The sequence below is a fragment of the Saccopteryx bilineata genome, chromosome 2 (genome assembly GCF_036850765.1).
Source record: "Saccopteryx bilineata isolate mSacBil1 chromosome 2, mSacBil1_pri_phased_curated, whole genome shotgun sequence".
Classification (NCBI taxonomy): domain Eukaryota; kingdom Metazoa; phylum Chordata; class Mammalia; order Chiroptera; family Emballonuridae; genus Saccopteryx; species Saccopteryx bilineata.
Genome location: NC_089491.1, coordinates 275,665,272 through 275,692,009, shown reverse-complemented (window position 1 = coordinate 275,692,009; position 26,738 = coordinate 275,665,272). Strand labels below are relative to the sequence as shown.

General features: G+C 49.4%; 1 protein-coding gene across 1 annotated transcript; it reads right to left on the bottom strand.

Annotated features, from left to right (window-relative positions):
• Positions 1-368: 368 nt before the first annotated feature.
• PIWIL1 (piwi like RNA-mediated gene silencing 1) lies at positions 369-19,756 on the bottom strand. The gene is made up of 20 exons (XM_066255074.1): positions 19,682-19,756; positions 19,246-19,357; positions 16,263-16,388; positions 15,550-15,764; positions 15,106-15,227; positions 14,149-14,229; positions 13,340-13,537; positions 12,913-13,024; positions 10,945-11,071; positions 10,618-10,735; positions 10,035-10,149; positions 8,880-9,067; positions 8,542-8,614; positions 7,038-7,238; positions 6,835-6,938; positions 5,937-6,007; positions 5,641-5,794; positions 2,644-2,769; positions 643-790; positions 369-485 (listed from the first exon to the last, which is right to left on the bottom strand). The coding sequence occupies exons 1-20, from the start codon at positions 19,754-19,756 to the stop codon at positions 369-371; spliced, it is 2,583 nt and encodes an 860-aa protein (XP_066111171.1).
• Between the last annotated feature and the right edge of the window lie 6,982 nt (positions 19,757-26,738).

Below are 26,738 nucleotides of genomic sequence, written 5' to 3'. Positions count from 1 at the left end.
GCGCTTCCCACCTTATGCCTTTTCTCCTTTATATTCAAAATAAATATTTCAAAAATAAGGTTAATAAAAGTTGTAAGTCAGACTTTCTCACTCATAAAAGTACTTTCAAATGGTTTCCGAGTACATTACCCACATTTCTTCAAACAAAAACCCTCACCATATACTTGAGAAGCAAACAATTTAAAATATAAAATCTTACTTTTTACCTATAAAATAAGTCAGTTAATAGCAATGTTAGAATTAAGATTCCAGACCTCTTAATTCCTTCCTCAAGTTTCATCTACAAAGAGAACAGTTAAAAAAAATAAGCTAGAAATAAACCCGTTATCGTCTGGGGAAGAGCAGACCGCACCGTGGCTCCTCGGCAGCTAGAGGTAGTACAGGCGGTTGGACAGGGACAGGTTTGGCTCGCGGTGGATGCTCTGGCCCACGAGGAAAGCCAGCTTGTGCGCATACTGGCAAGGTGCAGGCACGCGGATGACACCCTGCGGTGGGGAAACAAAACTTCCGTTACTCGTTACTCGAAGTCTCTTTCCTCCCTTGTAAGTCACATGAATTATGGAAGCCTTTGAGAAGACAGTGATGCCATTTTGAAAAGTGGCCCTCCCAGTAGGAACAAACGTCACCACGTGAGGTACTTACCGGCCAGTTATAATAGATGTGACACAGCTTGTATGTCAGCCTCTGGATGTGGTCCGGCTTCAGGCCACTGTTGTCATAGATGACATTGTAATGTGTGGGGGAGACACTACCGCTTCTCACTGCCTGGCTCACGATAAAAAAGTCGTACCTGGAATTACATACACACACAAACCATGTGGATGTAAGGCTTACCTTTCTGAAAGCTAAAATTAGGGGCATTTAGGTTTCCTTCAGTGACAAGACCTTGGACAGTGATGTGACCTGGTGTCCTATAGACGGTGTGCTCCCCTTCAAGTCCAGATACTTAGCATGAACCACTGTGGACTGTCTGGGTGTGAAAGATGCTTATGTACTGCTATTCTTTGCATGGAGGCACAGGGAACGTTTGCTGGGCATACTACAGTCCACCCCTCCATGTCCACAACATAGGGCAGTGGGGACGGGGCCCAGCTTAAGGCTCTGTCACCTCCAAATGCATCTTCACCACAGAACTTTCCCTCTAGCTGTTCCCACTGTACTTAACAGAGATACACATAACTCACTTCACTCCATAAGGATTTGAAGCAAGTCTGCAAAAGGAAGTGAGAATGGAAGGCTGTAAGTGGAACCAGGACGGGAACAAATGGTCAAAAAGAACTGAGTGTTTTTTTTCTAGTTTCTTAGGATTAATAAAATCTATATCCAGAGAGAATGTAATCTGACCTGATAAAAGATGTGAGGAAGCTAACTCTGCCATTTATTATGTCCACTGAGACTAGAGAAGGTACGAAGTCAGAACTGATCAATAGCATATTACAGATTTTAAGAAGGATGAGGGTTTTGGAAATGACCTCCCCAGACAATAGAGGCATCACACCAGGCCTGTAATCAAAGCCTCAGTCCTAACTGAAGCACATTGTCACTCAAAGTGTGGCAACTCAACAGGTCTGGTTTTCGTTCTGAGGGCACTTCTGTGGCATCGAAGCTGTGTCCGCAGCTAAGTTTTAAGGAGCATCTAATGAAAGTGAGCGAAACTGTCCTGCTTCCAAATTCAACTTGCATTCCCCACTGTGCAGAAGCCACATGCCCTCTGGTCCCTACTGCACTGGCTCTGTGGCCACCAGAGGGGCAGTGAGGAAAGTGGGACGGCCATTCTGAACAGCGGGAGCACCTGTGGGAAGAGTGCTGTCTTCTGTGGCTGGCTCTCCAAGTGGTTAGCGCCTGCGTAAGCACTGCCCCACTAACATCTGCCAGAGAAAAAGACTGAAGTTCAAGTGTGCAGCTCAGATAAGCATTTCTGTCACACACACCGAGCTGCACAAAAACATGTTCACACAGCACAGTGATGACTCCCTCGCCCGGGTTCCTGCAGGAGTGCTTCACACAGAAACTGCACTCAAGCTGAAACTGTGTCCTGATAAAAGTACCTTTTGAAAATGGTTCCCAATATTTCCATGTAAAAACAAATCGCCCTAGCTGTTCACTCGTGAGGAAGGCACTCCTGTGATTACACAGAACCGATGCTCATGTCCTTGAGCTGAACCCTGCGTGTGCTTGTGCCTGGGACGCTGGCGGGGGTTCTCTGTCCTGGGACTGAGTAGCTTCCAGTTACAGGAAAAGCTATCTTTACTCAGAAGCCACTTCCTCATTTGCAGTTGAGTTTCAGGTGTAACTTCTGGACCTTTGCCTAATAAGTACATCCCAGCTCTAAAATTTCTGATTAGAACACAGAACTTGTGGGAAGGCTCCATGTGTAGAAACAAGTGCAAGCAGTCCACAGGCGCCCACTCTGCCCCATCTCTGCATTTGTGTTCTGTGAGATGGTCCCTCAGCCCACAGACATGAGCACAGAAACCACTCTGCTGCTGGCAGCGTGAACTAACCATGCGCTACCTGGCTATCTTGGAATTTATAGACAGACAACATGAGCATGGAAAAGTCAGCGTGTTCAAGATCACGAACTCCAGGGCCATGCTCCGAAATAAGAGAACAGCCTCCCCTGACCAGACATGCCAGACTCACCACTCGGGTCGGGTAACCTCCACATCAATGACTGTGCCAGGAAGTGGGTTCTGAAGTCTTCCTCCAGACTGAGCGAAAAACCTGGCATTCACTCGTTTCTTCACCACGATGACCGTGAGTCTGGGGCTGACGGTGGAGAGGAATGGTGGTCAGCAACCTATCGGGGCAGTGGCCGTTCCGGCAGCCGGACCCTGCAGGTGCACACTGCCGTCCATGCTGTGCGGGAAGACACCTCAACCTGGGAGGACCTGGCGTGAAGTGACTGTGCCCTGGGACAGATCACCTCCATGTGGTTACCAGACCACGCATATTACACACCTATCACACTGCACGGTAAGTCTAACATGTCTTCTGAGTTCACAGTTTGAGACTCCCTTCATTGGCATTTTCTACCATGTGGAAAATAGTAACTCTGAAGTCTTTGGTAAGCTAAATGGTTTCCTCCTTTTCAAAATGCCTACCTGATTGACAATGTGGAGGCCCCGCCCCCAGCCCTGCCACACTGCAGTGCTCATTCTTACCCTCCCTCCCACGTCAGCTGTCCTGGGGCTTCTGTAGGTCAAGACGACCTGGTATCCCCCTTGAACTTCCAGCCCTATGTCAGCTCAGCCCCCGGCTCCCTGCGTGCCCTGTGGTTCTCCCTGGGCAGCCTTCCCTGGCAGCCTGTGATCAGCCTGGGTGACGGCCACACACCCTTTACTACCCGCCTATAAAGGCTCATTTCAGATCCTGTTTGAAGCGGTCACGCCTATGCACACACCATCTGGGAGTGAGTGGACATGGACACGCACAGCTCTTCGTGTTGCTGTGTGACAAGCACGTGTGATGTTATGATAGCAATGCCTCAGTTTCCCCTGGGCTCTCTTCCAGCAGGGCACCAGTTCCTTAAGAGCATAAATGCACGGAGTCCACACTCTGGGAAGCAGAGGACGCCACATGTAGAACGGACTGGGGAGGGCCGTTCCCAATACACTGCCTGGAAAAATGGTCCAGAGACCCCAAACTGTGCTCCTTCATGGAGCAGTCACCAAACAGAGAAGGGAGAGAGAGGTAACTTCACTTAAATAAACACAGGACGTCTTCAAAAATGTCACTATCTGCCTGTTGACATTAGTTGGGGCCCAGCATCAACAGCTCTAGATATAATAAACCCACAGTCTCAGCAACCAAAAGGCAACATGGATTTTAGTCCTGTGACATCACAAGCAACAGTTTAGCAAATGAGGTGACACAAAGACAAGTCACAGTATGCTGAAGTAATTTTTGACTTATGTCAAATATTCTAAATCAGCTCACAGTGCTGAGTCTTTATAAAATGTTAACATCAACCTTTCAAGTAAAAACAAACACTGTGATTCTAAGGATGACAAACAGTGAAGTCCAAACTGCTCTTCTCCACGTGAGGAACAATGGAATAACTGCTGGACACTAGCCAGCCCTCCGCTTTCTCCAGACTAGTTACCCCCCATGCTGGGTACGTCCAGGGTGCCGTGCGAGCGTATCCCACGTGCCCCTTCACTTCTTCCCTCCCAGATCCTAGGACAATGCAAAGCAGGATGAACCCAACACCGACTTCAAGACTGACTGCTCACAGTCACTCATCTCTGTAGCCACAAACAGCAGCATCCCCAGGGGAGATCACTCACGCCATCGTGAGGGTCGTCTAGCAGCCACTGAACTCCCTCCCTGCAACTGCACCCCTCTCAGCTCAATGGAAGGCTGATGAGCCCCACGCCCCACAAGTGCGACCACTCACCGAGGAGAATTCTGACACAGATGCATGCGCATGAGGAGCTGGTCCTGCAGTCCCGGACACCGAACCCAAATGGCTCAAAGGGCCCAGTGTGGCCGACAGTGTCCCAGGATCCAAATGCTCAGCCCAAGGAGGGATACGCTCTCGCACTGTTACCTGTGCTCTGCATAGCCTGGAGCTGCCTCTCTCCAGGCTGAGAAATGGTAACGAAGACAAGCAGCGCCAGGAGCTGTGTGTGGCAGTACCAGCTAAGATGGACAGAGCCGCAGCCATGTGGCACCTTCCTCTGCCCCATACCTCCCCCTGCGCAGAGAACGCCCCTCACAGGGGGCCAGAGAAACATCAGGAGAAAATGAGGTCAATAACATTATGTTAGCATTAAAAGTTTTTGGAGTCTAGAAAACAACACTAACCTTCACTTCCAAAATAGTAAATGATTATTGGCACTTTAATCCCAAACACAATTACTTCAGGAGTTAAAAACATCTGGACTCGTGGAATGTTTACTGGCATCACCATCTCATTATAACAAATGTGTAGAATCAACACCTTTAGAATTTGGCCAAAAGAGGCCTGGTGATCCCCTCCAACTGAGCTAAAAATAAGGAGCGTACTCTGCTCAGCCCACATGCCAGGGGAACCGCGCTGGGCCCCGGCAGTCAATGGCTTTCAGAGCCGCTCGTCTCTGGGATGACCGGGTGCTGGCTAGAAGTGCACACGCACCAGCCCCCAGCCTCCCTGGTCACACCTGTTCCCAGAGCACCAGCCCTGCTCAGCCAGCCTGTCAGATGCACCCACGACATGTCACTCACTCGCTCAGCCACCTGAGGGGAGGCAGGTGCTGCCCAATGCAGGGACGCCGCTGTCTGCAGGGGCAGAGGAGGGTTTCCTAGGACTTGGGCAGCATGCAGGCCCGGCTGGCACAAGCATGGTGGTATGCCTCCTGCGACGGCACCAAACATGGGCGGGTCACCCCTGACCAGTTCCCGTATAACACAGTTCTGGGGCACTTACTGCAATCCCCACCAGGGGCACTGCAGAGGGCCGGGTAGTCTGAGCCCTGTGCTTCATGGCTATAGGTGAGGAGGCGGCCGGCGGACAACCAGGGCCGGACACACATCCACAGCCGGCCTGACACCTTCCGGGGAAAACCGCCCCCACTCACCCTCCTGTCCCTCCCAGGTCCTCTCGGGCCATAGGCTCAGACAAAAGCAGGCGGCATGTGTGTGACAGATGGGGCTTACTTGTAGCCGCGGCCCACAGACTTGAGGCAGTCCAGGAACTGCGGCACCTCATAGTTCACCAGCGTCTTGAGCTGGCCGTCGCCCACGCCATCGCGGTACACGATGATGCGGCTGGGCATGTACTCGTTGCACGTGTTCCAGGCCCGCAGCGCAGCTGCAACAGAGTCCAACATGGCCAAATGAGTCCACGCAGTACAACGGGGCTCCACCCAGTCCTGCCCGCATTGGAAGCATGGCTTCAGGACAGGCCGTGAAGTTCCCCGGGCAGGGACCAGGAGGCCCCGCAGGAGACTGACCTTGCAGGCAGACTTTGAGCCCATCCACCAGCTCTTGTCCTCTGTCTTGAAACACGCAGCGGGAGAACCAGCTGTTGAGAGAGCAGGGTGGAGCTCAACACGTGGCCGTCGGGCCTTCCTTCCCTCTGAACCGTCCATGTGTTCCGCGCTTAGCATCTCGGAAGCCTCAGCCCCCTTACAGACACGGTAGCACCTCACACACTGCATGATATCTCAAATGCAAGTGACAAGGTAAGCAAACCCCTGATAAATGCCACAGCCTGAATTCTCTTTCCTCAGAAACGAAACAGTAATCCCCTGTGGAGGGGAGTGCACACCCAGGAGTGCCCGGAGGGGCTTCCCAGGCTGAAAGCCAGCACTCACGTCAGGCTCACTTCCATGTTCCCCTCGAGGGCCCAGTGTACATGCCACGCTCCTGAAGCCTTAGACCTCGAAACAGGCCCGCTGGTGATGCTAGAGTGAGACACACCTTCAACTGCCCTGTTCTCGGCAGTTCTCGTAAAAGCACTGGAAATAATTGCACTAACACACAAGTGACTGGGGTGAACTGAAGTGGGTTTTCCAAAATAAAGTCAATGATTTCAGTGCCCAATAAACATCCTTGTTTTAGAGAGGATCACAGTTAACGAGATGCACCTTTCCCCTCAGTACAAAGACCAGTAAAATGACCTGAAATGTGTTACTGACCACCCCCGATGAGGGACAGAGGAGGGAGTCAGCAGTGACAGGGTAGCTAGTAATTATTTCTCTTTCCGACCTTTCTGGATTTCACGTCAGAAAAACCGGCAGGCTAGGAACGAAGCAGTAGCTCTGCACCAGTCCCTTGCAGAGCCGAGACCAGCTGCCTGGGCTTGTGTCCTGTGTGTGACGGAATCCCCAGTGTCCGGGTCACACTCACCGAGTCATCCCTTCATTGATGCTGGCGACAAATCCTGCAATTGACCTCCGTCCAGCTGTGGTGTCATGGTAACAGTCAATGCCAACTATCATCACTAGTTTTAGCTTGAATAGAAACATTGTCACTTTAGATATCTGGAATACTAGTAAACCTGGTTTTCTGAAAGCAATTAAAACTTGACTCCACCAGTAAAGACGACTCACAGGCATGTCCACTCTCCACAACTCCCCACCCATCTTGCAGTTCATCTGCAAGGCGATTTTCGTCGCAATGGCCATGAGCGTCTGCTGCCTGCCCAGGGTCCGGGCCACCACGCACTGACTAGGCGTAGGGCAGTCCGTGCACAGGTACTTCTTAATAGCATCATACCTGTCTTTCCGACTACTCGACAACAGACAAACCACCTGCAAACAAACAAAATACCCTCAATTCAGGGAATTAGGAAACTGATGATCAAGGTCAAGGAGACAACAGGAAATGAAGCCCCCAAGATGGAAATGGTGGTCACGTGTTCCACTCTGGTCTCTGCCACGTGGCTGGGCAGCGTGATGTGTATTTTCTGATTCTGTCCAATGACTAAGGGACAGACACTGACAGACATGTCAAGCAAACACCTGGGCACTGACCACCACTCCACTCGGGAGCTGCATGGGACATGTTCAGTCACCAGCTGGGAACAACCAAGAGGTTTTGCCCTGGGAAACAGGGCAAAACCAGTAAGTGATAGCTTACAGGTGGACAGATGGGGCGTTTTCTAAAATGCTCAGTTGTCAGTCATGCAGGCCCCCCCCCCCCAGGACCCCCGGAATCATGGCTTTTAAACTCTAAAGCTCTGGCCTGAGAACCTGACCAGACCAGGAAGCTTCCAAGGAAGCTCTGGGCCACCTGGAAGCAAAACGGAGGACAGAGGTGCCGCCTGCCTGGTGGGGGTGCCGGGTGGAGGGCAGGTGGACCTCACGTGCGGCATGGTGACAGTCAGTGGCACTGCCGCGGGCCTCAGAGCCTCAATCTCCAACGTTCTCGCCACACATCACAGTAGTGGCCATGTGAGCTGACGGAGCGGCACGAACCCTGCTGTGATGATGGCTTCACGGTGTGTAGCTTGTACACTTTAATGTGCCCACTATAGCTCAATAGAGTGGGAAAATAAATGTACCCACTCCTACCCAAACTCTGGGGCTCCAAATGTAAGTGCTGGAGCTGAATCCAGCCCTGACTCCCAGGTGCTCCCTACTGACACCCCAGATTTTCCTCTCCCTTGCTGATGTGAAAAACCCCTTTCCCACCCCGAGTCCATTACCCAGACAACATCACGATTCATCCCTTAGGTTTAAAGCAACACAAGCTGCTTATGAAATGTGTCTCAGCCTTCTCACTAATTCTACTTCCGTGTGTGCTGAACAACTACACTGATTTTTATTCCTGTGCCTGTTTTCCCAAATTTTCTAGAGATTAAAGCCTCTGAGTCCAACAGAGTATCAGATGGCTGTGTCTCCCCACTAACCTCACCTTTGCAGTGCATGGGAACAAGCTCTCAGGCACACAGTTGGGCTCAGTGTTAACTTAGCTACCTGAAGAAGGAGAACACACTTTTGTGGCCACTCTGGGAACCTAATTAAAACATCTGGAAAATGAGTTCTAAGATGTTCAAGTGCCAATTGCTCCTTTCACAATAGAACAACTGCCACGGATCAACCAGCTACTTACCATCTGGGTATCTGATGTCACCTTTTGCTGAAGGACTCTTAAATAGGCTTCGGTTCTATCGTCCACTTCAATCCTGGAACGGAAACGTGTAATCTGATGCTGAGGAAAGGAAACGTAGACGCAACATGCAAGACACAAAACGGGTCACCCAGGCAGGGTGGCACCAACAGCCCTGCCCAGCCCCACCGCGGCCGCTCGTGCACCTACAGGATGTGGGCCTGTATCCAGCCTTTATGCCAAGGTCAACTTACTTTTTGTGACACTTTCATCCCTCTGAGCTCCCATACCCGCCACATGTCTACCCATCATGTCTGAGGGACAGGACCCGACGCACTCACATCATTGCCTTCTTCATCTGTACGCCCATGGCTGGTGTGACTTTGAATAAGTTTTGTATCAGTGAGTTAGCTGCCTCATAATTCTTTCGTGTGTAGATCAGCAGCCAGTTATCCAGTGGCTTAACACTGATTAAGGACGCACCTCTTGTTTCTTTGGACCAGTCTGCAAACTGTGGGCTGTACTCGAACTAGGGGAGAGTTCAGAGATACTGTGAGTTCACATGCGCCCCAGGACAGAGCTGGCGGTCATAACTAACTGCCAGGGCATGTCTGACCCTCAGAGCCACAGTGCGCCCGTCCACTTGGGTGGCAATGATGGACAGAGGCTCTAGGGGTGGGGGGGATGCAGATGTGTGCCCTGTGACGGAAGGACAGTGGCAACTGTAAGCTCTATTCACATAACAGCTGCCCCCCGCACTTCCAGCACAAGCACTCCGAGTGCCCCAGCTGCCTTCTCTATCCTCCTTCCTAGAATCTCAGGAGGAAGGTGCTTCCCTCAGGATAAAGACAGAAGCAACTGACTCAGGTGTCAGACACTGAAAGCTGCTGTGACATCTGACAGCGAGGCACAGGCTGACACCAACAGCACAGTGACCCGGTCACAGGCATCAGAGGGAAGGTCGGCACTATGTCCCCACATCCCCAGCAGCCCAGTGGGGATGGCTCTTTGCAGTATTTTTGCCTGGGTAACAAAACCCAGAGTTGTGTGATGAGGTTGTCACCGACGGAGTGCTCAGAAAGCACCAGGCATAGTGCCTACAGAATCACCCGTGTCTGCACTCACACCGCTTCCATCACACTCACATGCGAATGCCTTTTCTCAGGACAAAATGGAAAAGGTGTCAGCACTTCACCCACATCTCCTCAGACAGAAGGTGCTGGCAGGAAGAGGCAGCTAACCCTGGAATTCCCACGTGAGCATCACTTTCGTGGCAGACCAGATAGCAACCCACCTACCTAGAAGTCCCACCCCTTAAATGACTCGGGTGAGGAACTTGGTCTGAGCTGCCCTCAGCGCAGCTGGGGGAGAGGCTGCGGGCCAAGCGCCCGGGGTGCCCACGACGCCACCATGCGCTGGTGGCCGCAGCGCTTTCTGCTTGCTGAGCAGCGTGTCTGCCCCCAGCCCGACCTCATGACAACATTAAAGCCGCCTACTGTTTTCCCGCCTTGGTGAATCTTCTCCGCTTGCAGAATCCTCCCTGAGAAGGACAGCAGGTTGGAGTCAAAGCTCAAACCCCAGTCTCGAAGCTCCCTCTGAACGTTATCATCTCTGTCAATTGAGCACATTTACGTGTTGCTAGACCCAAGGAAACATAGACGATGCCCAGCGACCCCAACCACCCCAGGCCCTTCCCATGTGTGTCTCGGGGCTGAAACCCCAGGACAGATGTGGGAACACAGAAGCTCCTCATGGCATCTGCTCCCATGCCCACATTCCCTTCACAACACCCTTGACTTAAAGTCCTGAGGCCCAAACTCTCTCTTCCTCAAAGTAAACCCCTTGATGTTATATGAGAGAAAACAGAATTGTCCCAAAACACTGTCTTATGACCTTTTTCTAACAAGAACTGGGAAAGCCATGAGCTACAAAGTTTAACTACTATATTCTTCTCTCAGCTAGAAGCATGCAGAGCAAACCCACCCCTCACTGCAGTGCAAAAGGAAGAGAGAACCACTCTGCCTCCGCCCCGCCTCGCCTCCCAGCACAGAGGCCGCCCAGCAGTGGCGGCAGCCATACTTGTGAATGTAGTCGATGAGCCGCCCCACCTCCCGCTGCCTCTGCTCAGGTGTGAGTCTCGTGTGCACGGCCAGGTCCTTCATCACGTTGAAGTCGTTGCGCATTTTATCAGTCAGACCTGGAAATAAAACACTTAACAGGGCTGTGTTTAAGGGGACAAGAATCACATCCCAGCATCTGGAGGGAGAGAGGGAGAATTTCAAGGGGACACAGCAGCGTTAAGGGCTGTTCTGGGGACGGGAGGGTGTGAAGAAACGCAGCTGAGGGCCAGAGCCCCGAGGGGGGACAGTGGAGAAGCCTCCCTTGGGGACGTGGGACTGGCTGTACCTGTGAGGTAGCAGAGCTCAGGGATGAGCATGGCAGGGCCAGGCAGCACACCACCCGGACCCCTCCTCCGCTTGGGCTGGCTGACCAGCACGGGCTGTTTTAGGTCAGTGATCTCCTGGTTGTATTGCTGTTTGAGAGAAGAGTCATCACTGCTCACAGTAACTGCCCTCAGTACCATCAACTGACAAAAAAGTCGGTTATTTAAATTTTTTTTTTTTTTTTTTTTACAGAGACAGAGAGTCAGAGAGAGGGATAGATAGGGACAGACAGGAACAGAGAGAGATGAGAAGCATCATCAGTTTTTCATTGCGACACCTTAGTTGTTCATTGATTGCTTTCTCATATGTGCCTTGACTGTGGGCCTTCAGCAGACCAAGTGATCCCTTGCTCGAGCCAGCGACCTTGGGTCCAAGCTGGTGAGCTTTTGCTCAAACCAGATGAGCCCATGCTCAAACTGGCGACCTCAGGGTCTCAAACCTGGGTCTTTTCGCATCCCAGGCTGACGCTCTATCCACTGCGCCACCATACCAATAGCAAAGTCATCCAAGTTGTTTTTTGTTTTGTTTTTTGTGACAGAGAGGAACAGACAGGGAGAGAGATGAGAAGCATCAATTCTTTGTTGTGGCACCTTAGTTGTTCATTAATTGCTTCCTCATATGTGCCTTGACTGGGGCTACAGCAGAGCCTTGCTCAAATCAGATGAGCCCGCACTCAAGCTGGCAACCTTGGGGTCTCGAACCGGGGCCTTCCACATCCCAGTCCAATGCTCTATCCACTGCGCCACCGCCTGGTCAGGCCCAAATCAAGTTTTAAACACGCACTTAATCCCGTTAAAGCAGGTGGTGCCACGTTTCTTCCCTGCGGACTGCCTTTCCCAGACACTTGGATGGGCAGGGTCGGTGAGGATCCGCGTTCTGACTCGCAGTCATGGTCCCGTTTGTCCCTCTCTCTGCGCTCCCGGTCGTCCGCGCAACAGGTCCCACCAGCACCGCCGGGGCTCCTGTGAGGACCCGCTCTCGCGATACGTCCAGCCCCACTGAGGTCCTGCTGCTGCTGGCCGACTCCACCTCGTCCCACCCAAGAGTGACAAGTAACAAACCCCAGAGGCGAACCCTTCCATCAGAACCTCAAGCTGACCTGTTTTCACTTTGCCCAGAGTGCGGTCAGCCCTCAGGGCGCCTCCTGAGTCGCTCCCCGGCACGGTGGCATCTGAGCCCATTGCAGGGGAGCGGCAGCCCACAGGCCACAGCACACACCCAGCAAGAGGACGCTTAGAGCCAGGTGTGTGCTTGTGAGATGAAACGTGAGTACAGAACGGCTCATTTGTACAGCTTTTTAGAAAAAGGAAATAATCTACTGAATGTAAAAAAAAAGGTGAATTTTAGCACTTCAAAGACAAGTTTGAGATTTTAATTGATATACTTTGTAGAAATAGACCTATACTTTTTTTTTGTATTTTTCTGCAGTGAGAAGTGGGGAGGCAGAGAGACTCCCACAGTGCCAAAAGCAGGAGTGGTCTGTGTAAAGCTCATGTGAGTGGGTTACCCAGCAAACCGAGCCAGCTGTGCAGCGCCAGCCCATCCAGCTTGTCAGCACAGGGTTACCAGCTGACCCGCAGGACCTGACGGCTCAGGGAGCCTGACCCCAGGGGAGGGTAAAAGCATGAACGACAAAGAAAGGGACCGTATGGTCAGCAGTGCACCTGCAGTGTCTGCGCTCTGTGGCCATGTCTATCTGTCCTCCACATGCTCAGGTTCAAATGTGATCGGTTACTCTGCTGCTTAAGGGGCCTGAACGGGGCATGTCTCAGCTGGCAATAAGCCACCACTACCTCATGGTGGCTGCCTTCCCAGACCTTCCAAACGCGCAAGCCTCAGAGAGCCCCACTGAGGGACGGCGCTCCAGCTTGCTCCAGCCCACATGGCCTCGGGGAGGCTCATACCTTGGCCCACACCCCCAGCACCGCACCTTCCTGTAGTACTCCAGGAAGCTGACTTCTGAGCCGTCGGCCTTCTTAAAGGTGCTGTTCGGGTTCTGGTCCCAGTCAATGTCATCGACTCTGTACGTTTTATTGTTGTACCTGCGGAACAATCAGCATTTGACAAGACATGGAGTAAACACTAAACTCTGGTCACTTAGTAACACACAACACCATGGAAAGGAAAACGATTTCTTATAGATAGTGCAAACAGACAAAGAAGCCACTGAATCACTCTTTGAGAACAAAGGTAAATTGGACAGGAGGAAAGTCATCAGACGTGTGTCCCTCACAAAGAAGATGCTTCCCAGGCCCTCTGCTCTAGAGGTTCCTGGTGCCCCCATCCTCGTCCTCAGGGCGCGGCACACGGTGTGGGGTGGACTCTCCCGAGTGCAGGCGCCCGGTGTGCAACCTCACTTGGTAAGCACGATGAGGCCGACTAGCTCCTTGGAGACCTGCTCCTGGAACCGGTGCTCCTCCGTCTGCTGGTACAGGCTGAGCATGAAGTCAAGCACCGTCTCGCTGCGCAGCACCTTGTGGCTGACGTCCGTGCACAGCATGATGTTGTTCTCGTACTGCAGGATGGAGGTCGTGAAGCCAGGCCAGATGACCAACCTGCGGCACAGGGGGCGTCAGCGTGCGGGGATGCCACAGTCTGCGTGCGGGATACCCGCAGTCCTCATTAATTTAGTCTAAGGCACAGAGTTTTCATGGAATAAACTGACTTATTTCTAAGTTTTACATGGTTTCAAAGACTGCTCTTGAGATCTTCAACCATGAACATCCTTTCATAGTAATGTTATAAGTTCCATTTTAAGTTAGTATATTAACTTCATTAAAGTATCCTGTGTCCTGGCCCAAGACACGAAAAGACTGCCAATCTAACTGAAAGCATCTCAAATTACTTTAATGAACCAAACACCAGGGCCGTAGCCAGGATATCCAACCTCTAAAGCGGCCGTCGGCAGACAGGTGTGTCACCTGTGAGCACGTGCATGCCTGCCATCAGACAACTGCACACTCCCCAGCAACCCCGGGAGACTGTCTGTGACTCTTACAATCCAAGTATTCTGGATGTTTCCTCGATTATTCAGGCCAAGTTAAATGTTCACTTTATGGTAGGCACCAACAGCCACAGCCGTAAATCTGAGCATTTCAAATTTGAGTACCGCTTTGAAAGTTCGCAATTAAACCTCAAGACTAAAAAGTCTCCACTTCATACAGACCTGTGATTTGGAATATCAATTGGGTCACTTGGGTTGTAATAATTCCGTCCAATTTGTTGCAAATTCATGATCTTCAGAAGCCTAGGGACAGAGAGGTCGGAGCAGAGCAGTGAGTGGGAAGGCCCTCTGGCCACAGTCACAGCAGCGCCGTCCAGCATGGGGCTGGCCAAGGATGCCCCGGCCGGACCTGACCCTCCCAGCTGCTGCTGGCACAGGGTTGAGGGACTGTGAATGGCGTCTCACATTTTGTAAAGGTTGCCAAAAAAAATCAAAAGAGACACGAATTACATGAAATTCAGTGTCAGCATCCATCACTCAAGTCCAGCTGGAGCTCAGCTGTGAGCCCTTACTGGCACGTGCTCCGTGTGCTCTGTGGCTGAGATGGACACCATGCAGCCCACAAACTGGACATGGCCTTTTCACAGAAAAAGTCTACTAGCCCCTCACTTAGAAAAACATAGGTCTACTAATTATGTTAATGCAAAACAAGTACCCACCAAAACAAACATCCTGGCATCAGTGGCCATACTTTAGGGCCACCTGGAAGAGGTAAAGTACAGACCAGTCTCAGCCCCGCCCAGACTGCCCCCCCTCCGGGGAAAGCTTCAAGGAAAAGGGCCCTGTGGACATGGAAACATGGCATCTGCACTGAAAGCAGCCGGAGAGCATGCATGCGTCTCCCGTGATGCAGCCAGCAGTCCTGCCCAGCCTCAGGCCCTGCGGGAGCAGCAGACATCGGGGCAGCAGGGTGCTCCCGCGCAGCACCCACTCCCTGTGGCTCTAGCAGGTGCAGCCCACAGGGGAGCTTACAGCGGTGCACCACGGCCCACGCTGGGGACGCTCAGAGAAGCCCCGTGACCCTAACCCCTGCCATCCAGGGCTCACTATGCAGCTCTTTCAACTTTCCTGTAGGTTTTAAATATTTCTTAATAAAGTGTTTAAAAAATGCTAACATACCTCCTGAAAATAATGTTATAGAACTGCAAGCATGTTGGTGATGTAGGTGGAAGCTCATTTGTTAAAGTGATGGTTATCTTCACGTGCTCTCCGTTTCGGGTCTGACTAAACACTTCCGTAACCTGATGCAGAGAAGTGGAAAGCCGAAAGTGGAATTGCTGACAGAAAACTAAGCTAATCACACAGTGCCTGTTTGACAGAGCGACAGTAACAAGTACGAGAAAGCTTTTCAGTGAGAAAAAGCTGAGATAGGAGCAGGCACAGCGTGACGCTGCAGTCGCCACCAGCTCCTCGGAGTGTGGGCGCACGCACATGGTCAGCACCCCTGGGCGTGAGGGCTCCAGTCCTTGGGACAGGGACACTGAGGGCTTCTTGAGAGTGTGGGCATCTTGCTCTGAGGTGGAACCGCCCACCTCCCTCTCCCCAACCCAGCATTTGAAATACCTTGTGCGTCAGTCTTTTAGGCAAAAATAGTATTGTTCCATCAAAAGCATGACACCTTCCGATTAAGTCTTCATGTTGGAAAAGCAGAGCAGAGCGGAGTCTGCGGGCTTCCATTAGCGGGTTGTAGTCGATGTGATACTGATACAAGGCCCACTGGGGCCGGGAGGTCAGCCGAAAGTGGTTCGTGCTCAGCCTTACGATGATGCCCGAAGAGCCTGAGAAAGAGGCCATGCTGGTGAACCAGACACCGGGCTTACTCCCCGGAAACCTGCCCCTGTGCCGTGGCAGAACCAGCTCTGTGAACAACAGCTGAGCACAGACAGGCACAACCTGCTCTGACGCCTGTCTCCGGGACCGCCATCCTGTCTGTGCCCGTCCCTAAAAGCACGCAGTTAGAGCAAATTCTCCTTAGACTAAGTAACTTACAACCGGACCAACCAAATTTCTTCATGGCAAAAAGTTTTAAAATAAATAAATAATCTATGTAGTATTTAATCAAACAACTTGATACAGGTAGAGACATCTATAACCTCTGCATTAAAGCCCCATCAGGGGACAGGGAAGTGTGAAGACCATGCAGGACCCCAAACCCAATACATCTCGTCTGTAAAATGGTGTCACCCAGTATGGATGTGAGCCTCTGGGCTTCTTCCTATTCCCTGTCCTGAGGACTGGCAGGGTCAGCTCAGGAAACTGTGTCCTTATTAACCCACCTGTTTTTGACTCTTTAACATGGTCAATGTTCTGTCTTGTGTTCACACCAAGATCGTGGAAGTCTCTACGACGACCTCCTCTGTCTGCTAATGATAACTCTTGAAATCCAGCAGAAATCGGGAATTCTTAAAAGAAAAGAAAATATTACACAACTAAACAATATGGAAGATGAAATAAAGAACAAGGCCCAGTTCCTTCTGACCATGAATAGCAGAGCCAGCTCAGACTGCCAACTGGACTTCCATGGCAGAAAACGGGCTTACACACAACATTGGCGCCAGATAGACCATGAAAACATTTCCATGTGAGCTCAAGTTCCTCCCATGGACGGCGAGGACAACACCTCACAGGAGTGTTTTGAGCTGTGCATGACAACGTCCCCCCGGAAGCACCGGTTCCGGCAACTCACCACCCTCAGGGGCTCCACTTACGGACCTTTAAACACATAACTGTTCGTACCTGTCTCACTCCATGGACTTTCCACCCCCAGAATGTCAGTCTCTAAGTCCACAGCCTTGACTGAGGAACCACACCAACAGGCCAGGCGCACTGAACCCGACCTGACAGCTACAGCGGGTCAGGAAGGCTGGGTCTGACTTTCCCCTGAAAAATCTGAATCTATCATTTAAAAAAATTCAGCTCTGCGTGCAAAAACCTGACTGCCAGTTTCTGAACATAAATAATGATGAAGCTGTGCACCCTCCGTGCATGTGACCTGGATGTTAGCACGTGTAGCCAAAGCCCGGCTGCCCGCCTGTCTGTAGATAACAAGTTCAGAAGAGATGAAATTGGAAACCTCGCTAAGCCCTTCCAGCAGCCACCAGAGCACTGTGCTGGGAACAATTTGGGTCTGCTCTCGTTCTGTGTGAGAGGCTTCAGCGACCCCACACCCTAATGATGCCTTGTCAACTAGACAGGTGTTCAGCTCGTCATCTCTATTTCCAAACACAGCAGACATGGTATGCTTACTGTGACAGCACCTTTCAGATGGGGTCCTCACTTCAACACTCACAGCGATCCTCACTGCAAAGACAGATTCCTCCATTTCCAGAGGGGATCGAGTGTCCCAGAATTCACGGTGACTGTTAGCAAGTTAGTAAAGATGAATACAGAGTGTGTATTTAGATTTACTCTTCCCCACCTGATGTGCAGGTCAAGGCTGTGTTGATCTAGACATGCTTTTAAAACTGCTCCAACACATCATCTCATAGTTTTAACTCAGTGAAATTTTTCTAAGTATTTTGAAATAGCTCAGTAAGTCAAATATGCTAAGTTTCAAAAGAACAGAGGCATCAAGATTAGAGAAACAAAGGACTGAATACAATCCTTTAAAGAGATAGATACTCATAACTTCATGAGGCACCTTAACTTAAAAAATAAAACTTCTTGTGCCAGAAAAGCATTACACGTGACTGGATATGTCACATGACAGACACAAGACACACTGTCTTCCGACTGACTCTTTAAATAAAGTGCTATCAACAATGTGCGGATTTTTCCGCAACACTTTTCAAACAGAAAATGTATATATACATCCACGTTATTAAAAATACAAAGAGGCTGTTTTACAACCTGTTTTCATGTGACATTGCTCAGGTGGGTTTCTTCATTCTGAAAATGGCTAAATGGTACTCTGTTGTTAAGGTGCAATGGTTTTTACTTGACTCTTAAAAACTTACAACTATAGATGACATTCAGTATTGTTTTAGACTAGTTTCAGGGGTACACTATAATCATTAGCTATCTATATAACTAGGGAGTGATCCCCCTGATGTTTCTAACCACCCCCGCCCCCTAGCACCATGCACAGGCATTGCAGCATCACTGACTACACTCCCTGTGCGGACTTGCCATCCCCAGGGCTGCTCTGTTACTGCCAATCAATGCTTGTTGGGCTGCGGTTAGCACCCTGTGCACTTGCGAGCTCACGCTGTGTCTGGGGGGACATCTGCAGGGGACAGTACTGGAAGCTACAGTGCTGTGCAGTCCTCAGGGAGCACACTGGCAAAGACTAACGGTGGAGAAGGAACCAGCACATAACGTTCCAGTTCAGCTCAAATTCAAGGGCAGTCCTCCTGAGTCCATTGGCCGTTGTATTTTCAGGGCATGTCCTGTCTGCCACCCCTGCTCACTGTCCCAGCTCTGCAGCATGAACACGTGAGAATACACGTTCTCAGTGTGCAGCTAGAAACGATATCTTCCCTCCTGCCACCTGTGTCCATGCTGTCTTGGACACTGAGAGTGTCTGTGGTTATGGGTTCGCTGGTCATGACTATGTCTGGAGCACATGGGGACTTAGAGCTGGAAACCCAGAAAGGAAGCAGCAGCCCTCCAGGACCACGCGTCTCTCGCCTCTGGATGCAGCCGCTCTCCTGCACTCCCCCCCCCCAAACCTGATGTCCTTACCCTGACCCCTGCGTGGACACGGGCTGTTTTCTCCTATGCAAAAACCAAATAAAAACCGTAGAAGAATCTTCTATCACATATCCAAGTAATTCATTTTGCAACATCGAGCTAAAAAGCAGTGTTTGCCTTCAGAACTGGGGTTCTGACTCCACCTGCTGTCACAGCTTTGACCTCAGCCTTCCATCTGAGAAACGGGTTGAACCAACACAACACGTGTGAACATGCTTTATAACCAAAGTGTCCTGTGTTCATCACGGTCCAGCTTCTGGGAACAGTAAAGAAGCCCAGAGAGTGTTCCAAAATGGTTTAAATGCACAATCAGCAGATGCATCCTCAGTTTAGTTTAGTTTCCTGGAACAGCCTGGGACCCAGCCAGGGGCACGTTCTCTCCTCACCTCCAGGGAGCAGGGACACACGTGAGACTCCCAAGTAGCAGGCTGTCTGTCTGAGAGAGGACAGCTTCCTAAGCTTCAAAGGGCCGCCAGGGCCCCTTTTCAAGTAGGGTCTGCACACTGGTGGCTGGTTCACGTCTGACACCACACGCATGTACTCACACACTTTTCACTTTCCCTTCACCTTGTGACTTGGCTGTTGCTCCTACTGGTCCTCGCAGACGTCCACAGCCAACTAATTCCACCTCAGACAGGAGCTGCTGAGGCCGCGGCTGACTGTACCCAGGTTGCGGACTCTGTAGTTACATACAAACAAGAGCATCTATGTCACAAGGTCAAGGATATGAGACAAAACATGTACCTAGTCTTAGGAGAGTCTAAGGAAGGCACTGAACCCAAACTGATCTAAATTAGTAATCAAATGTTTTATCCTAAAGATTCAGCTTCAAGAAAGGTCACCAACAAAAGTAAAGAGCCAGCCTCTGACCCCTGGGGACATGGAGCCGACCTTCCTGTGGACTTCTGCTTCCTTCGCAGGTCAGTTTTCAAACCCGCCCTCAGCCAGCCCAAGCTGGGGGAGGGGGCTGGCTGGTACCCAGTTCCATTCTTGTGTCACTCACCGGGGCAACGCCCACGTGCTGCACCGTCTGACCGCGAGCCCTTCCTCGTGCGCGCACTCGGGCTCGCCCGGTCATCTTGTTCTTTCTTGAAAGGAAATAAAGGTAAAGACAACACTGTTACAGCTTCGACCGTGTAGACAGTAACATTTGACTGTTACACACGGTCACCTTCACATGGATTTAGTTACAATTATCAAATAAGCGCCTGCCTAACCATGTTTCTAACCTGTCCACATCGTTTTTTAAAGCACAAAGTTTCCTACTTTTAACAAACTTCCGTGCCTACTGTGGACGGAGTGCTGTGCTGGGTGGCAGGCTAATGTGGAAGCCTCACTAAGCACAATATTTCATTTTTCAGTGGATTTGTTATAGACAGAAAAACTGTTAAGAAACCTAAGATGTTCACATAAGCTGCTGTGGGGCTGGGCAGGGTGGCAGTTTCATGCCAGGGTCTTTGTGTCGTCCCTGTAACACATCCGGCTTCCTCCTGGCCCTCCTCACACCCCCCACGTCCTTTATGGCCCAGCGTCTCTCTCTGGAGTGTGGCACCACTGTCCACGTGCTCTCTAAAGAAACGTAACTCAGCCACTTCTCTCGAACCTTCTCCTTTACTGCTTGCTGCTTCTGCACCTGACCCAATGACTCTCTCCTCTTCCAAGAGGCGCCACCACCACCACCAGAGCTGAAAGCAGCAGCATCAGGTTGCCGAGGGCCTGTGCGGCCCAGACCTCGCCCCTTTACATAAGCTTGGACCCGAGGCTTTACCTGCAGGCAGGAGCTGTGACAACCTGCCACACAGATCATGTGAGGGCACGTGAAGCCCTCACAAAGCACCTGGCATAGACAGAGCATTCAGATATCAGCACCACTGGGTGAGGCAGATAACTTGTATATATCCACGTTTTCAAGTTCAGCAAAGCAAACAAGCAGAACATTCTTACAAAGAAGGCAGGAATTAACATCCATGCTGAAGGGGCCTGCCTCTCTGATGAGCCAACATTCACACTGAGATGGAGAATGAGGTAGGACTGGTGCTCGGTCCCAGGCTTGCAGACAAGAGGGAACCCCCTGTGATCAGTGCGAGAAAGCCCAGCTTCTCCGCAACACCCGTGATGCCCGGTGTAACCCGAGGCGGGCACGGACCAGTTCCTGCAGGTGGTCAGTGCCACCAGACAGAACTCAGGGCGCTCAGCAGCAGTGGGTTGGGCATTGCCAATAGAACATCGTCACTTTGCTTTGAATCATCGAGTTATCATCTTTTCTGAGTTTTAACAGCATCGAAAACATTCTATTCCGTGACCATCCATCCTCCTTCCAGTGTGACACACCCCTTTCCCTTCCTAGTAGGTCCTGCAGGGTCAGAGGCAAACACGGCGGCCTGAAAACACACACCATTCCAACCTAATTCTAACTCGACCATTCCCCAGAATGGGCACGCCGCAACCCAACCTGCCGGGATGCCAGCGTGGCCTCCTTCATTTCGATGGACACCAGGACGGTGGCGATGCAGGCGAAGGGCCGCACCGGGCATGCTGGGGGGTCCAGGCTGGCACCCCTGCAAACCTCACCAGCACCCCAACCGACACGCCGTGACTCTCGCTGTATCCTTGGCTCAAGCGCCTCGCCCTCTTCCCCAAACCTGGAGACTCCAGCTTCTCCCCTGAGGACCATCTTCCACCTGCACCATAACCAGCCCCCCAAACTCATCCAGGCCAGAAGCCCTTCGCCTCCGCTGCCGGGCAGCCTGGCGGTCACTGCCACTTTTTTATAAACCTAAAGAACAGATCCTTGTTCCAGATGGAAAGCGCAAGGCGCGGCGGGTCTCCAGGCGCCGGCCCCTGCCTGGCGGTGGCACCTGGAACTTGCTGGAAACGCAAATCATCAGACTACGGCGCCCGTCCGTCCGCCCACTCGGAGCGCGCCGCCCTCAGGAGACGTGCAGAATAGCGATGTCTGCCCGGGGCCCGGGGACGCTGTGCACGTCGTCTGCTCAGGCCACCATGCCTCAGTTCTGATCCCCGCCGCTCCTCAGAGTGACGCGGGCGGTGCCCCAGGCCTGACACTGAGCGACCTCCCGGTCCCGGTCCCACCCGCCGCCTCACCCGGCCCTGGGGCTGCGCTCCGATGCGCCTTGGGCCTGGCCGCCACTTGCGCACCAACAGTCCTCGCTGCGCCGCGCTGCACCGCGCCAACGGTTACTCACGCAGGATCCCTCCGCGCCGGGACCTCGCTGACGCCGGGGAAGCCCAGCAGCAGGCGACGGCGGGGCGCGGTACTCGTTTTCGGGGCGGATGGACACGGATTCACGGGCCATGGCACCGCACGTGAGGCGGCTAACAGCCGGTGGCGGAGCTCACGCTGCACCCTGATTGGCTGCTGCGGGATGAGAGGGCGGGGCTCCGGGTGCCCACTTAGCCAGGCACCACGTGGTTTCTGGGCACAAAAGCACGTGTAGGCTTGGATCCAGAGGGCGAGGTTCTCAGCCTCTTGGGAAAGCGCACTCCCAACCCCCCAAAATAAAATGGCATGGCTAAGGCAGGATGGCAGGAGGGAGGGGTTGCTGCATATCTGCCACACGGAGCTTTCCAAGTGGACAAGGTGCGTGCTGAGTGCATGCCTGTCAACATGAGAGACAGATGTCCCCATGCTGGACCTGCCCCCACAGTACCTACCTGCCGGGCTGCTTCCCACAGGTCGCCCCAACCACGCTACAGACATTCCGATTCAGCAGGTTCCGTAGGTGGGACCCGCTCACCTGCATCTATTCAGCAGATTCCGTAGGTGGGACCCGCTCACCTGCATCGTTGACAAGTTCAGGTCGATGCTGAGGCACCTGGTTCAGGGTCCACGTTGATTGACATGGGTCGCTGAGCTAGATGCTGGAGCGGACGCCATAGGAGTTCACTTCCTCGTGGGGCAACATCAACACAACGCGATTGTAAATATTGGAAAATAGAACGGAGTTATTTCTCAGCTTGGAAGTGGGGCTGATGGTAAGTAAGAACTACATAGTGAAGTCCTATAAGAATTCAATCACTTCTTTATAATCAAGCGAGTGCAGGGGACAGTGTAGCAATCTGGTTACCTCTAGGGCCTTGTTATAAAGCGACATTTATGATATAGCAAAAACGTATTGCTTTTTTTTTTTTTTTTTTTATAATTTTATTTTTTTAATGGGGTGACATCAATAAATCAGGATACATATATTCAAAGATAACAAGTCCAGGCCATCTTGTCGTTCAACCATGTTGCACACCCACCACCCAAAGTCAGATTGTCCTCTGTCACCTTCTATCTTGTTTTCTTTGTGCCCCTCCCACCCCCTATCCCTCTCCCATTCCCCCCTCCCCCCCGTAACCACCACACTCTTATCAATGTCTCTTAGTTTCACTATTATGTCCCACCTACGTATGGAATAATACAGTTCCTGTTTTTTTCTGATTTACTTATTTCGCTTCGTATCATGTTATCAAGATCCCACCATTTTGCTGTAAATGTTCCGATGTCATCATTTCTTATGGCTGAGTAGTATTCCATAGTGTATATGTGCCACATCTTCTTTTTTTTTTGTTTTTTTTTTTTATGTTTTTTTTTTTTTTTTTTTAATAAATTTTTATTAATGGTAATGGGATGACATTAATAAATCAGGGTACATATATTCAAAGAAAACATGTCTAGGTTATTTTGTCATCAAATTATGTTGCAAACCCCTCGCCCAAAGTCAGATTGTCCTCCGTCACCCTCTATCTAGTTCTCTGTGCCCCTCCCCCTCCCCCTAACTCTCTCCCTCCCTCCCTCCCATGTCCTCCTTCCCCCCCCCCACCCTTGGTAACCACCACACTCTTGTCCATGTCTCTTAGTCTCATTTTTATGTTCCACCAATGTATGGAATCATGTAGTTCTTGTTTTTTTCTGATTTGCTTATTTCACTCCTTATAATGTTATCAAGATCCCACCATTTTGCTGTAAATGATCTGATGTCATCATTTCTTATGGCTGAGTAGTATTCCATAGTGTATATGTGCCACATCTTCTTTATCCAGTCTTCTATTGAAGGGATTTTTGGTTGTTTCCATGTCTTGGCCACTGTGAACAGTGCTGCAATGAACATGGGGCTACATGTGTCTTCACGTATCAATGTTTCTGAGGTTTTGGGGTATATACCCAGTGGAGGGATTGCTGGGTCATAAGGTAGTTCTATTTGCAGATTTTTGAGGAACCACCATACTTTCCTCCATAATGGTTGTACTACTTTACAGTCCCACCAACAGTGAATGAGGGTTCCTTTTTCTCCACAGCCTCTCCAACATTTGCTATTACCCGTCTTGTTGATAATAGCTAATCTAACAGGAGTGAGGTGGTATCTCATTGTAGTTTTGATTTGCATTTCTCTAATAACTAATGAAGCTGAGCATCTTTTCATATATCTGTTGGCCATTTGTATCTCTTCCTGGGAGAAGTGTCTGTTCATGTCCTCTTCCCATTTTTTTATTGGATTGTTTGTTTGTTTGTTGTTGAGTTTTATGAGTTCTTTGTAAATTTTGGATATTAGGCCCTTATCTGAGCTGTCGTTTGAAAATATCAGTTCCCATATAGTTGGCTGTCTGTTTATTTTGATATCAGTTTCTCTTGCTGAGCAAAAACTTTTAATTCTGATGTAGTCCCATTCATTTATCTTTGCCTTCACTTCTCTTGCCATTGGAGTCAAGTTCATAAAATGTTCTTTAAAACCCAGGTCCATGATTTTAGTACCTATGTCTTCTTCTATGTACTTTATTGTTTCAGGTCTTATATTTAGGTCTTTGATCCATTTTGAATTAATTTTAGTACACGGGGACAGGCTGTAGTCGAGTTTCATTCTTTTGCATGTGGCTTTCCAGTTTTCCCAACACCATTTGTTGAAGAGGCTTTCTTTTCTCCATTGTGTGTTGTTGGCCCCTTTATCAAAGATTATTTGACCATATATATGTGGTTTTATTTCTGGGCTTTCTATTCTGTTCCATTGGTCTGAGTGTCTATTTTTTTGCCAATACCATGCTGTTTTGATTATCGTGGCCCTATAATATAGTTTAAAGTCAGGTATTGTAATGCCCCCAGCTTCATTCTTTTTCCTTAGGATTGTTTTGGCTATTCGGGGTTTTTTATAGTTCCATATAAATCTGATGATTTTTTGTTCCAGTTCTTTAAAAAATGTCATAGGGATTTTGATGGGAATTGCATTAAATTTGTATATTGCTTTGGGTAATATGGCCATTTTGATTATATTTATTCTTCCTATCCAAGAACAAGGAATATTTTTCCATCTCATTGTATCTTTTTCGATTTCCCTTAACAATGCTTTGTAATTTTCATTATATAGGTCCTTTACGTTCTTTGTTATGTTTATTCCTAGGTATTTTATTTTTTTTGTTGCAATCATGAAGGGGATTATTTTTTTGAGTTCGTTTTCTAATATTTCATTGTTGGCATATAGAAAGGCTATGGACTTTTGTATGTTAATTTTGTATCCTGCGACCTTACTGTATTGGTTTATTGTTTCTAATAATCTTTTTGTGGAGTCCTTCGGGTTTTCGATGTATAGGATCATATCATCAGCAAAAAGTGATAGCTTTACTTCTTCTTTTCCGATATGGATGCCTTTTATTTCTTTGTCTTGTCTGATTGCTCTGGCCAGAACTTCTAGCACCACGTTGAATAAGAGTGGAGAGAGTGGACAACCCTGTCTTGTTCCTGATTTAAGGTAGAAAGTCCTCAGTTTTATGCCGTTTAATAGGATGTTGGCTGATGGTTTATCATATATGGCCTTTATCATGTTGAGATATTTTCCTTCTATACCCATTTTGTTGAGAGTCTTAAACATAAAATTGTGTTGTATTTTATCAAAAGCCTTTTCTGCATCTATTGATAAGATCATGTGGTTTTTGTTCTTTGTTTTGTTGATATGGTGTATTACGTTAACCGTTTTGCGTATGTTGAACCATCCTTGAGATTCTGGGATGAATCCCACTTGATCATGATGTATTATTTTTTTAATATGTTGTTGTATTCGGTTTGCCAGTATTTTGTTTAGTATTTTAGCATCTGTATTCATTAGATATATTGGTCTGTAGTTTTCTTTCTTTGTGCCATCCTTGCCAGGTTTTGGTATGAGGGTTATGTTGGCCTCATAAAATGTGTTTGGAAGTATTGCTTCTTCTTCAATTTTTTGGAAGACTTTGAGTAGAATAGGAACCAAGTCTTCTTTGAATGTTTGATAGAATTCACTAGTATAACCGTCTGGGCCTGGACTTTTATTTTTGGGGAGATTTTTAATAGTTTTTTCTATTTCCTCCCTGCTGATTGGTTTGTTTAGGCTTTCTGCTTCTTCATGACTCAGTCTAGGAAGGTTGTATTGTTCTAGGAATTTATCCATTTCTTCTAGATTGTTGTATTTGGTGGCATATAATTTTTCATAGTATTCTACAATAATTCTTTGTATTTCTATGATGTCTGTGGTGATCTCTCCTCTTTCACTTTGGATTTTATTTATTTGAGTCCTGTGTCTTTTTTCCTTGGTGAGTCTTGCCAAGGGTTTGTCAATTTTGTTGATCTTTTCAAAGAACCAGCTCCTTGTTTTATTGATTTTTTCTATAGTTTTTCTGTTCTCTATTTCATTTATTTCTGCTCTGATTTTTATTATCTCCTTTCTTCGGCTGGTTTTGGGTTGTCTTTGTTCTTCTTTTTCTAGTTCCTTAAGGTGTGAAGTTAAGTGGTTTACTTCGGCTCTCTCTTGTTTGTTCATATAGGCCTGAAGTGATATGAACTTTCCTCTTATTACTGCTTTTGCTGCATCCCAGAGATTCTGATATGTCGTATTTTCATTTTCATTTGTCTGTATATATCTTTTGATTTCTGCACTTATTTCTTCTTTGACCCATTCATTTTTTAGAAGTATGTTGTTTAGTTTCCACATTTTTGTGGGTTTTTCCCCCTCTTTTTTGCAGTTGAATTCTAGTTTCAAGGCTTTATGATCAGAAAATATGCTTGGTACAATTTCAATTTTTCTAAATTTGCTGAT

Bases quoted from the DNA above. Each gene is read 5' to 3' on its own strand.
- PIWIL1 (XM_066255074.1), bottom strand. From the start codon at position 19,756: ATGACCGGGCGAGCCCGAGTGCGCGCACGAGGAAGGGCTCGCGGTCAG. The intron at 15,228-15,549 runs GTATTTCAAATG...TCTCTGCATCAG, and splicing joins CTAAAAGACTGACGCACAAG to GTTACGGAAGTGTTTAGTCA. The intron at 6,939-7,037 runs GTGAGTCGTCTT...TTTCTATTCAAG, and splicing joins TGTGGAGAGTGGACATGCCT to CTAAAACTAGTGATGATAGT.